This window comes from Desmodus rotundus, chromosome 3, assembly GCF_022682495.2.
Source record: "Desmodus rotundus isolate HL8 chromosome 3, HLdesRot8A.1, whole genome shotgun sequence".
In the NCBI taxonomy this organism is placed as follows: Eukaryota; Metazoa; Chordata; class Mammalia; order Chiroptera; family Phyllostomidae; genus Desmodus; species Desmodus rotundus.
In genome coordinates this window covers 140,773,132-140,788,226 of record NC_071389.1, presented here as the reverse complement: position 1 = coordinate 140,788,226, position 15,095 = coordinate 140,773,132, and the positions used below count along the sequence as shown (strand labels likewise).

Here is a 15,095-nt window from a genome sequence, read left to right as displayed (position 1 = left end):
TTAAAGACTCTTGTATGAGAAGTGCTATAGAAATAGGAAAAAAGATAACTTAATTAGTGTCCCAAGGAGTCTAAGGAAGCTAGTGATACAACCAAAAGATACATAGATAACTAAGGCAAGGCAAAATGGAAACACCCCCAAGAGTTGCCAAGAAAGTGCTACAGGGGTTCCAAAGGGAGAGAAAATGAGAGACTGAGTGAGCCAAATAAGAGCAGGACCAGGAGGGAGGTGGATTTGACTTGAATATTTATGTAGTATATTTTTGAAAGGAATACTAAATATTGGGCACAACAGTGGGAAAATTCAGGACATTTTGGAGAAAGATTTTAGTTATCATTCCACATTTATTATCCACCTTTATTATTATTATATTTTGTTGGTTATATTTGACTTCTACGAAAATGACTAAGATTACTGTTTCTTAGTAAGAAAGCTTGTTTATATTACACTCCAGTGAGCCTTGTGTTATATAGCCAACAAGAAGTCCATATTAACTGACAGCTGTCCATAGCTCTTCCCATGGAGGACAGGGGGAAACTATAAAATAAACAATGATTAGAGAATCTTGTAATTTTTAAAATCCAGAGTAAGCTATAAGTCAGTACAGATTGGGGAAAATCTTCTATACCTCTTGACTCTGTTACACTGGCCTTAGAAATGATATTCAAAATGCTATCCATAAGATAACAGTATGCTCTTCTTTCCAGCAAAGAGTGAAGTATCTTTAACTTAATATACATTCTCAGAAACATATTTTAGAAATATTTTCAGCAAAAGTTTAAGTAAAATAAGTATTTTGATGAGTATTAGAAAATAAAATGATCCAGAACACATCATTTACCAAATATTCTTCCTACCAAGGACTTGATGTTGTCACAGATTAAAGCTTCACCTGCCTCAGTCCAGGGTAATGGGACAACTGGGGTTCATTTTAGCGAGGTGGACCATGGGAATACTAGTTATGATAGGTACTTTCTATATAGTCATTCACTTAATCTCCTTATCAATCTTTTAAAAAGGTACTATTATCATCCCTACTGTAGTGATTGGGAAGCTGAACCTTAGAGAGGCTAAATAACTTGTCCAAGGTCAACAGAGAGCCAACATTCAAAACCAGGTTTGTTGACTTCAAAAGACACTAAATTTTACTGAAGTCATTGTTTTCAAACTTTTGCCCTCCAGATGGATTTTACGTGACTTGATTTTCAACACAAGGGCTCTAATACTTAATTATTTGGTAATACATTTCACCAATAATGGAGGGGTTTTTTTTAACCTATAAACATTTAAAATAATTAGTTATATTTATTGAGTACATATTTATGTGCCAAACACTACATATGCGTTAATTCTTTTCCTCTTCTCAGCAACTTGTATGTGCAGTAGTATAATTATAACCATTTTACAAAGAAAAAGCTCTGGCTTCCGTGACTCCACGCTCTGCCTTGGTTCTCCATCTCCATCAATGAATGCCTCTTCTGAATTTATTTTCCAGGTTCCTCTTCATTTTCCTGACTTATCACTATTGGAGGGTCCCAGAGCTCAGCCCTTGGGTCTCTATCTTCTTCATTCAAGCTTACTCTCCTAAGATGCCTCATGCTTTTAAGATTCATCTCTGTGCTGATCATGCAAAAATTGATATCTCCTGTCCTAACCCCTTCTTAAATACCAAACTGTCTACTCCACACTTCCATTTGGATGACGGATGGACATCTCAAACATAACATATCCAAAACTGAACTCTTAATTTTCTCCCATAACTATTCCTCTCACAGTCTTCTTTATCTCAATAAATTTTCCTTAAAATTTTAGCACAGTCTCAATTCTACTTTAGTTAATAAAATTAATAGTTTCAACAGTGTTCCCAAATAGAATACTGAATTTACTAAAATTTATGATCTGATATTTACTAGAAAATATATGTGTCTAGAATCAAGATATCAATATCTATGATTGTACATGCATACGCACAAAGAAATATAGTAGTTTGTGTACTTTTAATAGTGTATAAATAAAGTCAATATTTATATCTATGATTGCAAACATATACTTCCTAAGATATATTATGCCATTAATTTAATGGTTTGTAAATAAATGAAAGCATTAAATGTAAAATCAATGCAAGAAGTATGTTCTCCTGGCAAATTAAAAGGTGCTCCACATGGTTATTCATCCAGGAAACATATATTAAACTTACAAGAGGATACCACTACATGCCCATCAGTATGGTTAGTCTGAAACAGCAGACTGAAAAGAGCAAGTGCTGGTAAGGATGTAAAGCAGGGGAAACTCCCATACACTGCTACTGGGAATATAATATTTAACTTTTAATTGTGTTTTCAAATGGGCATACTGAACTACAGAGTGAGAAAAGAAGTTGAGAGACGGAAAGAGAGTAAGCAAGTAATCACAACGGTGGTGAAAAGAAGAAAGAAAAAGGAACTTGAAAGAAATAAAAAATCCAACGTTTGTTCATTTGCTTAATAAAGTTAACAAGGCTTAAAATAATACAATAAGAGAAACTCAAGATGGCAGAGAAGTAAGTGAAAGCTACACTAACCTCCTCCAAGGACCGATCTGAATTACAACTAAATTGTAGAGAAATTATACTGAATAACCAATTGAATACAACCTGGAAAGAAGCCTTATAACCATGAACAGACAGAAGAAATCACATCACCATAACACGTCTGGTAGGGAGTGTGGAGGAGGTATGTGAGGACTGGCTGGGCTCCCATGGGTGACAGCTGAAGTTCTGGAGGGATATTTCCGAGGCTGGGGGATTCCCCCTGAGAAGTGTGGGGTCTAACCCCAACCTGGGCACCTCAGTCTACAGCACCAGAGCTGGGAAAGGAACACAGATAACATCTAGCTGTGAGATGCAGTGGGGTCTGTCTGCCAGGGAGAGACAGCTGGAGACACACAGAGCCTCTTTAAGGGCCAATGCACAAAATTTCATTTGCAGTCACTTACCCTGGGCTCTGACAGAGGGAGGACAGAGTGTGTTAGAAATGAGTGAGGAGGGTCTGGGGCTAGTGGCTCTGAGGAGAAAACTGAAGGAATAGCTTCCATCTTTCCTGTGCTGAGTCATTCCCCATACTGCACAACCCATCTTTCTCAGGCACAGACTCCTCTCTAAGTGGCATCAGCCTGAGGGGTAGTAATAGCCCTGCCCACAGGGAATTATTTTCCCTGCCCTGTGGAGCTTAAGCCAGGCTGCTGAGAACAGCTTGAGACTCCATCATTGATTAAGTTGAACAACTAAGGTGGAATGCTGGGAGCTCTGAGACGTTAGCTGATGCTGTCCCAGGCTTGGTGTTGTTAAAAGCCAGCTTTGGTGTCCAGCCTGGCTCTTTATGCATGCAAATAGGCCTAGCAGAGGGAGCCATGTGCTATGGATCACTGATAGCTCAAAAAAGGTTACCCAGAGCTAGTCACAAACAGCATCTGCCAAAGGACTCCACCAGAGGCTTTGCAGATCTACCTAATACACAGAAACAAATACAAAGAAGCAGCCAAGATGGGAAGACAGCAGTAGACTCCAAATGAAAGAAGAAATCCAAAAGAAGAGCTGGGTGAAATGGTGGCAAGCAATTTGTCAGATAGTTTAGAGTAATGATTATAAGGATAGTCAACAGCATGAAAAAAGACATAGAAACCATGAAAAATAACCAGTCATAAATAAAGAATGCAATATCTGAAATAAATAATACACTGGGTCTATGGCCATACCACCCTGAACATGCCCGATCTCATCTGAAATAAATAATACACTGGAAGGAATAAATAGTAGGTCAGATGAAGCAGAGGACTGAATCAGTGATTTGGAAGTCAGGGTAGAGAAAAAAACTCAGGCAGAGCAGCAAAAAGAGAAAAGAATTTTTTTAAAGGAGGAGAGCTTCAGAAACATTATAGACAACGTGAAATGTAACAACATCCACAGCTTGGGAATACCAGAAGGAGAAGAGAGCAAGCAAGGGATTGATAACCTATTTGAAGAAATAATGACTGAAAACTTCCCTAATCTGGTGAAAGAAAAAGACACACAAGTCCAGGAATCTCAGAGAGTACCAAACAAGTTGGATACAAAGAGGCCTACACTGAGATACATCATAAGTAAAATGGCAAGGCTTAAAGAAAAGAAGAAAATACTAAAAGCTGCAAGAGAAAAGCAGGCAGTTACATACAAGGTAGTGCCAATTAGACTGTCTCCTGATTTCTCAACAGAAACATTTCAAGGCAGAAAGGAATGGTGTGAAATATTCAAGGTGTTGAACAGCAAGGACCTACAACCAAGTCTACTTTACCCAGCAAGCCTATTATTTAAAATTGAAGGAGAAATAAGGAGCTTCCCAAACAAGAAAAAGCTAAAGGAGTTTGTTACCAACCAACCAGTATTGCAAAGAATGTTAAAGGAGGGCTTGCTTTAAGAAGAAGAAAAAGAAAAGGAAAAAGAAAACAAAGGAAAATAGTCTAACAATAAAATGGCAGTAAATATGTATGTATCAATAATCACCTTAAATGTAAATGCCTTAAATGCTCCAACCAAAAGAAATAGGATAGCTGAAGGGATAAGAAAACACGACCTATACACATGCTGCCTCGAAGAGACACATTTAAGATTGAAAGATACAGACACACTAAAAGAAAAGGGATGGGAAAAGATATTTCATATAAATGAAAAGATCCTGGGGTAGCAATTCTTATATTCAACAAGGCTATAGTAGGAGACTACAGAATCCTACATAATGATAAAGGGAACGATCCAACAAGAGGATATAACCCTAGTAAACATTTATGCACCCAACATAGGAGCACCTAAATATGTAAAGCAAATCTTGATGGGCAGAAAGGGAGAGATCCACAGAAATACAGTCATTGTCAGGGATTTTAACAACTCATTCACTTCAGTGGATAAATATTCCAAACAGAAGATCAACAAGGAATCAGCAGACTTAAACAACACACCAGATTAAAATGTATTCAATTGATATCTTCAAAGCATTTCACCCCCAAACAGCAGAATATACATATGTTTCAAGTGCACATGGACTGTTAACTAGGATAGACAACATATTAGGACACAAAACAAGTCTCAATAAATTTAGGAAGATTGAAATCATATCAAGCATCTTCTCTAACCACAATGCTATGAAACTAGAAATCAATCATAAGAAGAACACAGAAAAACACACAATGATATGAAGCTAAAAAACATGTTATTAAACAATGAATGGGTCAACAATGAGATCTAGGAAGAAATCAAAAATACCTTGAAGCAAATAAAAATGAGAACATAGCAATCCAAAATCTGTGGGAAAAAAAGGAAAGAAATCTTAAGGTGGGAATTCAAACAACAAAAAAAGCTCAAATAAACAGTTTAACTTTACACTTAACAGGAACTTGAAAAAGAACAACACACAAAGCCCAAAGTGAGTAGAAGGAGATAATAAAGATCACAGCAGAAATATATGACATAGAGTCTAAAAAATGATACAAAAGATCAGTGAATCTAAGAGCTGCTTCTTTGATAAGATAAACAAGATTGACACACCTTTAACCAGACTCATTAAGATAAAAAGAGAGAGGGCCCAAATAAATAAAATCAGAAATGAAAGAGGAGAAATAACTGACACCAAAGAAATACAAGGGACTGTAAGAAAATATTTTGAAAAACTATATACCAAAAAACTGGACAACGTGGACTAAAGGGATAAGTTCCTAGAAACATACAGTCTTCCAAAACTGAATCAGGAAGAATTAGAGAATCTGACAGACAGGTTACACCTAGTGAAATTGAAGCAGTAATCAAAAAACTCCCAACAAACAAAAGCCCTGGACCAGATAGCTTCACAGGTGAATTAACCGAACATCCAGGAAGAACTAACTCCTCTCTTTCCCAAACTATTTCAAGAAATTCAGAGGAGGGCTCCCAAGCTCATTTTATGAGGCCAGCACTATCCTAATTCCAAAACCAGATAAAGACACGATAAAGAAAGAAAATCGTAAGCCAATATGCATGATGATCATAGATGTAATATCCTCAACAAAATATAGCAAACCAAATATAGCAGTGCATCAAAAAGATCACACACCATGAGCAAGTGGGATTTATTCCATGAATACAAGGTTGGCACAACATTTTCAAATCAATAAATGTGATCTACCACATAAACAAAGTAAAGGATAAAAACCACATGGTCATAGCAATACATGCAGAAAAAACATTTGATTAAATCCAGCACCCATTTATGATCAAATCTCTCAGCAAAGTGGGAATAGAGGGATCATACCTAAATATAAAAAAAGACCATATATGACAAACCCACTGCCAGCATCATACTCAACAAGCAAAAACCACAAGTGTTCCCCTTAAGATCGGGAACAAGACAGGGATGTCTGCTTTCACCTCTTATTAAACACAGTACTGGAAATCTAAGCCACAGCAATCAGACAAGGAGAAATAAAAGATATAAACTGGAAAAGATGAAGTAAAACTGTCTTTATTTGTAGATGACATGATACTGTACATAGAGAACCCCAAATATTCCACCAAGAAACTATTAGAACTGCTAAATTCAGCAAAGTAGCAGGTACAAAATATCCAGAAATCAGTTGAATTTTATATGCCAATAATGAACTAACAGAAAGAGAAATGAAGAAAACAATCCCATTCCCAATTGCTTAAAAAAAAAACAAACCTAGAAATAAACCTAACCAAGGATGTAAAAGACCTGTACTCAGAAAATTATAAGACACTGAAGAAAGAAATTGAAGAAGATGCAAATAAGTGGAAGCACATACCGTGTTCATGGATAGGAAGAATTAACATCAATAAAATGTCTATACTACCCAAAGCAATCTATAGATTTAATGCAATTCCTATCAAGATGCCAAAGACATATTTCACAGACCTAGAACAAATATTTCAAAAATTTATTTGGAACCACAGAAGGCCCCACATACCAACAGTGACCCTGAGAAAGAACAAAGTTGGAGGAATCCTCTGCCACTTAATATCAAACTATGCTATAAGGCTATAGTAATCAAAACAGCCTGGTAATGACATAAAAACAGACACATAGATCAATGGAACAGAACAAAGAGCCCAGAAATAAACCCACATCTTTATAGTCAATTAATATTTGACAGAGGAAGCAAGCACATACCGTATTTTCAGACTATATGACGTACCCCCCAATTTGGGAGGAAAATGGGGGTGTGTCTTATAGTCTGAATATAGCTTATCTGGCTTGGTGGTGGTGGGATGGTGGTGGTGGAGCAGGGTTTTTTCCCCCTATTTTCCTCCTCTAAAACCAAGGTACCTGTTATGGTCTGGTGTGTCTTATAGTCCAAAAAATATGGTACAATGGGCTAAAGGTAGTTTATTCAATAAATGGTGTTGGAAAATTGGACAGATACATGCAGAATAATGAAATTAGGCCACCTTTTTACATTACACACAAGAATAAATTAAAAACATTAAATACTTAAATGTTAGACCCAAAACCATAAAAATCCTAGAAGACATAGGCACAAAATCTTGGACATTGCTCATAGAACTTTGTATGGGATGTATCTCCCCAGGCAAGGGAAACAAAAGAAAAAGTAAACAAAGGTGACTATCAAACTAAAAAGTTTTGCATAGGAAAGGAAAACATCAGCAAAATAAAAAGACAATCCACAGAATGGGAGAATATATCCACCAGTACATGTGTTAAGGGGTTAATATCCAAAATTTATAAAGAACTTACAAAACTCAACACTAAAAAACAAACAAGCAGCCCTATTAAAAATTGGGCAAAGGACCTAAACAGACACTTCTCCAAAGAGGACATACGGATGGTCAATAGATATATGAAATGATACGCAGTGTCACTAATCATCAGAGAGATGCTAATTAAAACCACAATGAGATCTCATCTCACACCTATCAGAATGGCTACCATCAATAAATCCACAAACAAGTGCTGGCAAGGATGTGGAGAAAGGGAACCCTGTTGCACTGTTGGTGGGAATGCAGACTGCTGCAGCCACTGTGGAGAGCAGTATGGAGATACCTCAAAAAGTTAAAAATAAGTTCTGCCTTTTGACCCAGTGATCCCACGTCTGGGAATATAACCGAAGGACCCCAAAACACTAATTCGAAAGAATATAAGCACCCCTATGTTTATTGCAGTGCTATTTATAATCGCCAAGACACGATAGCAGCTCAAGTGTCCATCAGTAGACGAGTGGGTAAAACAACTATGGGACATTTAAATGATGGAATTCTACTCAGCCACAATAAAAGAAGAAAGTTTTACCTTTGCGACAGTATGGATAGGCCTGGAGAACATTGTGCTAAGTGAAATAAGCTCGTCAGAGAAAGACAAATACCATTTGATTTCACTCATATATGGAATCTAATGAACAAACTTAACTAACAAGCAAAATAGACACAGAGGGGGAAGAATGACAGCTCATGGGTGGGGAGAGGTTAGGGGGTGAAGGGACTGAGCAAAAAGGACAAAGGACTCATGGACATGGACTACAGTGTGCTAACTGCGGAGGGTAATGGGGTAGAAGGCGCCAAAATGGTAATGGAAAAAATACAATAAAAAATAAAAGTAAAAAAATAAAAAAGAATACTATGACAAATGTAGTATGTAAAAAGTAATTAAAAAAATAAATGTGTGTCCTTTTAGGGCACTTGGAGCCCTTAGGCTAAGACTTTAAGTCAAAATTCCTGCCCTGAATGCAGGTGTGAAAGTAGGTGTGGAGATTGAACAACTAGCCCCGATCTAGTGTCTGGCATATTAAAAAACTTAATGTATGATTAAAAAAGTCACAAATCAGTGGGTATGTGATAGATTCTTTTTTAACCAATCCAGGTATATTGGTAGGTATTTAGAAAGATATTATTTACATCCTAAGAAAAATCTTAGATCCAAAAACCAAAACCAAAACCAAAAGGAAACAAACTTCAGTATAATAAAAAGAGCAAATAAACTACCAAGAAAAGTTTTTACAAAAAATTAATGTCTTTAATATATAAATAGTTTATGCAAACCAATTTTAAAAAGAACTAAGGGCACCTCCAATAGGTAAATGAAGAAAGGACATATGCAGAGAGCAGAAAACAAAAATGGCTAGTGTTCATGTGAAACAATACTCACTTGCATGAGAAAATTTTTTTAAGTCAATTAAAACATAAACGCAACTTTCATTCAACATCGGAACGATTAAACACCCTAACCGTCAGTGCTGCCGAGCGCCAGGGACAGAGGTGCACTTAAAGCACTGCGGGGGGTGTGAAATACAGGATGAGGCGAAAGTGGGCTTGCGGTAGTGAGTACATGAAACCCAGAGTTGATTCTTGCACTACTATTTATTACTTTTTGTATTATTTTCCGTACAAACAACTGTAAACCTACTTTTGCCCCAGCCTGTAGTACAACCTACGTGGGGGACAATTTGAAATTACATTATCAGATATTTCAAAAAGAAATATATTCTTTGACTTAATGAAATCAGAAATACTGACAAAGATTTGGGTAAAAGGATATTCATTCCAATTCTTTATAATACCAGTCTACTGGGAAATGGTTACATAAATCCAGAATATATTTCGGAGTGTGATGTGAAGTAGGAATTTAACTGACTTTCTCTCATGTGGCTGACTAATGAATGGACTCAGCATTGTTTACGGAAGAGTTAGTTCAACGCCTGCCCGCCGATGTAGGACTACGCCTCGGCTTCTCTGCCTGCACTGCTCTGTTGCTAGCCGTTCCATTCTCTTCTGTCGGTCTCTCCAGCCCACGTTAGTATTACACACACTTAAGGGCACAATTTTAGAAGAAGTCTTGATGTGGCTCAGAGCAAGCTTCTCTGCTTTCACATTGCTCTGAAAACATTTTGTTGTTTTCCCTCCCACTTTTCCTACTCTACTTACAGTTTAGAAACAGCTTATTAAGATCCCCCACCCTCAAGATTCTTTTGAGATTTTGAATAAAATTAATTTATGGATACATTTTAGAGAAGTGACATCTTTCAGATATTAAGACTCCCCATCTAAGAACATGACAGAGGTCTTCATCTATTACCGTATTCTTTGTGTGTGGGTGTGCATATATATGTATATATATATATAGACACACACATATGCATATATATGTATATAAACACACACACCTTAATGGCTCATACAACTTTTGTTATATTTATTTTTTACAGGAACCTTATTATTTTATTTCTACTACAAATGGTATCTTAAAATGTCAACTTTCTGTTTCTGGCTGGTATAGACAAACGCTTTGTAAAATAATCTCATATTTAGCAACTTAGAGGAACTGTTAATGTGTTCCCTTCCTGAGGGCCTACTTTCCTCTATATTAGGGGGATATCTGATAACTCTGGAGTGTGACAACTGTCAGGCATCATTCAAAATTTGAGTGTGAGCTGGGGAGAAGGCAGACAAGTGGGACACACCACCCCCTCTTGACTGACAATAATAAGACAGGGAGAAATCTTCTCTGAAGTGCTGCCCACCCCCAGGGGGAGCCCCTGTCTCTCTGAGGCAGACTGTGGGCCTTACAGGCTATTATATTGTCTTGAGTTTGGAAGCTGGTTCTCTCTAAACCTTTGGGTTTTAGCTTACCTGTCACCTCTTCAATGGCTACCCTATTTTTGGCACCTGCCAACACTCACCTTGCCTGCCCTGACTCCCTAGTACAGAACCCCACCCATGCCCTTCACGGTAGGCAGTGATCACACTTTATGACTGTTTGTTTGGTAAAGCCTGGTTTACTGTCTGTTCTCCCCATGAACTGCAAGCTTCATAACACCAGGGACTGGGTGTGTTATTCTGTATTCCTGGTACTTGCCACTAAGCTCAATAAATACTTTCAGACTGAGTGAATGAGTTAAATATGTCAAACATCTGTTTCAATTTTTAATGTTAATTATACTTTGTATCAACATTTAAAATATATTTACTGGTATGATTTTATTGTAGCTTCATCACTGCCTTTTAGAATAGGCATTAGAGTGCCCATTTGACAAATGAGGAACTAAGACACAGGAAAGTAAGTAGCATGGTCCAAATTAATAGCTAGAAATCAGTAGAGTTGAAAACAGAAGCCAAATCATCTAACTAAACATCTAATTCAAAAGCCATGTAACAAGTGAGAAAGAGAAAGAAAAGAGGGATGGAGGGAAGCCCAGACAAGGGAAGAATGAAGAGAGAAAAGTTCATTCATAAACAGGACATATTGTCCTATTTATTGCTAAGAACTCTGGAAGTCTCACACCCTTTAGGAAACCTTTTACCTCTCTAAACCATCTCATGCTGACAGGCAGATTAAGAATACTTTCAAGCAACCCTGCTCTTGAAGAGCGGGAAATAAAGGGATCTGTAGTTAGAGAATCCATCTCTTTTTCTGTGCTGCATTGCACAAGCATAAAACTTGTTGGTAAAGTCAGGTCACATAATCAAGTCTGGTAATTGTAAGGAGTACTTACAATATAGATTTAAGTTTCAATTTCAGGTTCCAATTCATTCTCCCATAAATTTTCCTCCTTAGTCAACATGTCACAAATCTTTGGCCTCTCTTAACATTTAAAAGCCACATGAGACTACCGTCCCGGTTTTATTATAGTTGTGAGAGTAGAAATAAAATTACTTTCTACTGGAATCATTATTGAAAGAAAGAATGAGGCATCCAACTTCTGATTTTAATCAATGATATTACATGTCTGTTTCCTTTCTTTGTCCCCAAGTCTGATGATAAAATGGTCATTTCCATTCATTCTGATTATCTGGCTTCATATTATAAAGTTACGAAAAGGAAAGAAATCCCCTACTGTTCCTAGTCTCTGTAGTTAAAGAACAAGTATCCCTTATGTTAATAACACTATTTTTGTGCTTTGGAAGGCAAAAATACTTTCTTGCCAAAGGGTGATCACCCACTTATAACTACTGATTGCTAGGTGAAACACTGACCGAATGAGACCTTCTTATAGAGTATATTGGCAAAAGAACTCTACATTGCTGAAAAGTACCACTCACCTCTTCCTGAACCCAAACAGAGTAATGATATGGTCTTGATGAAATGCTGTCTGCCGCAGGAGGACCTAACAGTTAATTCTCAATACAAAGTGGTTGCTCAGGGATGGAGGGTGGCATGTCCTAAAGCTTAGAGGTCACGACTGCAGGATGCGGACATACCCATTACTGAGACGTCGTATTCTATCAGCAGCGTTGCTTCTTGTCCACACTGTTTAAGAATACTCATGGCTTCAGCATGCGTGGTCCCAAGAAGGCGAATTCCATCCACACTGAGCAACCTATCGCCAGGTTTGATTGTGCCCTCTCTGAAGGGAGAACAAAGGAACAGTCTCTATTAATTTCACATAATGGGGCTTAGCATTAACAGTCATTTAGCCAAAGTTGTTCTTTCACACACGTTCTGCCATCCACCTCATTTACGTTTCCTTTCAAGCATCAGGTGTGACGGTAAGAGAGTAAAGAGGTAACCCTGAACAGAAAATTGCTGCAATATGACAGTCAAGAATAAGAAAATAACCACATATGAGCTAAAATCTAAAGTTACTCACAATTAACTCTTGGGGTGCAAAAGTAATAAAAGCACATTTCTCTCCTCTAGATTTTGGCCTACATGTCTAAAATTGATTTATTAGAGTCCAGGAAATAGCATCCACCTATTTTCCTAAAGCCAGGTGAGCAGAAAAGCCTGCTGCTTCCATTCAATTTATTACCAGTGAACCCAAGCAGGATAGGGAACACTGGTGAAAAATCCCCTAGTCTGTAAAATTTCCTACTGATTTATAAGGCCATTTGGCGATCATTAAATTGATTCAGTCTCACATTCACTGGAAAAGTCAGGCAACTACGATTCCCCCTGCTGTGACCACAGACAATGAAGGGCCAGGCATTGGGAGAAGGCCCCCTGGGGACCTTAGTGACATCACTAGGGTCTAGCTTCCAGATCATAACCATCCTGCCTCCGGGAGGGACACAGAGACGAAAAAATCAAGTGGCAGGATTTGGGAAGAATAAAAATGATCTCTTAAATACCTTTCAGCTAGATAACTATCTAAGTGTTTGGCTCTAAATTTTTAATCTTAAATTCTTAGATTTCCTTCAGGCCTACATTAATATGGTACCACGCTGCTCACAAACTAGTAGCCTGCTTCTGATTTTCTGTCAACTCCAACTCTAAATGTTAATAAGACATGAAAAGGCATGAGAAGGGAGAAAGGCAATATTTCCCTGGAAAATTTGGCTTTGTATTATTCTCTGGAAAGGCAAATATGCTTTAGTACAAGTGAGAAAACAGTGTCTTCATATTCTCTTATTTTATATTAAATATTAATTTTAAAAAAATGTGAGCTCATAGTATGAGCTTTGAAGGAGAGTAAACCTGAATTTCTACCCTAGTTCTTCAATGCACTAGCTGGCAAGTCCGCTAACCATAATGGACCTCAGTTTTGTCATCTGTAAATGTAGATTAAAATACTTCATTTCATGGGTGGTTGGGAGGATAAACTAAGATAACGTCTGCCAAGCACTTTGCACAGTTTCGGGCACATAGTAAGGGCTCAGTAAGTAGTATTTATTATTATTGCCATTTCTGTTGCTTAAGAGAGGTTTTCAACATTTATCCTGGTCTGAAACAGTGCAGTCAGGGGTGATCAGTGCATTTTTTTACCCTTCCACAAGATCTAAGGGTAGGTGTTGTGTTCCCCCACCCCTGTGGGGTCAAGTTTTGCTGTGGAAATTAATACAAAGATAAGTACCTCCTGAGATATTTAAGTGAGTTTTCTTGGGACATCCCCACTGAGGTTTATAATATTCAAATTAGCCAGGAAAAGACAGATCTAGAGACCAACGATATTCCTTTTATTTTATTAAAAGTTACTTCCATTCTGACATACATAAGCATCATCAAAAGGTAATCATAATACTGATAAGGATGTTGATAATAGTGAGAATCAGACCACTACCGCCTGTCTTCCAGGTTAGGAGACTAGCAATTGGAGCTGTTGCATTTCAAGTGCCTGCCTTAAAAATACCAGCTGCCTTTTATTACGTATCTACAGTATGATAAGTCCCCTGCGATGTACCACATATCTCCAGTCTTTGACAAAGCTTGAAAGGTAGCTATTATCCATATTTTACAGTGGCAGAAACAGAGCTCAGAACTCTTAAGTCACTTGCCAAAGACGAGTGCCAAACCTTTCGTTTGATTCGGCAGCCTAACTGAACTATTTCAGTTTTCACATTCTAACATATCTAGTTAACATCTATCTTATACTAGGAAATTTATAACTCATCAACTTCTATGCTAGAGTCCTTAAGTCTATTTGGATAATGACACAGAAAGATGAAGTTTACCTGTCAGCAGGCCCTCCAGGACGAACACATGTTATCACAACGGGACGAGATTTATTTCTATCATCATGTGCTCCCCCTAGCAAAGAAAAGAAATACAGCTTCTTTCACTAAAAAACTTCACTCACAAAATGCCAGCCGAGAAACTGAAGTACATTTTGCTGATGTGTGGAGAAAACATGCACATTCATTCCCTCTGGCATATAATAGCATCAAAAATCTTCTTCATTTTATATGGAATCTGTTTTCGAAATCATTTCTTCACCTCTCACTAAATACAGGTCTGTAATCACAGGTGATATATAAAACATTGAACTACTAGTGTGACAAGAGCGTCCACTAATCATAACAGGTACGAGCCCATTCAGAACAGGGGCCAGTAATAAACAAAGTGCCGGTGGCGATACCCGGCGCTAGTTAGCCTGGGCTATAATCCAGGTGAGTAGGTCTACAGCCTGACACACAGGGAGAGGAAATGAAAGTAAAAGAAAAAACCCAAGTAATGAAAAGAGAAAAGAAAAAAAGATCAAAGTGGCTCAAATGGCCTCCATTAAATTACTATGTTGAAAACTTGGGGGCCAAACTTGGCAGATTATGTCAAGCCAATTAGAAACCCTAGATGGGAATTTTAATTTGGTATAAAAAATTTCTTAAAAATGTTTGAAACAGAGATGCTTTGAGATGGAACGTAGTTTATTAT

General features: G+C 37.5%; 1 protein-coding gene across 6 annotated transcripts in view; it reads right to left on the bottom strand.

The window, feature by feature from the left end:
- The window catches only part of GRIP1 (glutamate receptor interacting protein 1), a 649,796-nt gene that overhangs the window by 117,689 nt on the left and 517,012 nt on the right, over positions 1-15,095 (bottom strand). For all 6 annotated transcript variants that reach the window (XM_045184615.3, XM_045184618.3, XM_045184613.3 and 3 more), the window contains exons 6-7: positions 14,399-14,474; positions 12,209-12,354 (exon numbers count right to left, since the gene is read on the bottom strand). In XM_045184615.3, coding sequence (XP_045040550.1) covers positions 12,209-12,354; positions 14,399-14,474 — 222 coding nt within the window. The remainder of the gene's footprint in view (positions 1-12,208; positions 12,355-14,398; positions 14,475-15,095) is intronic.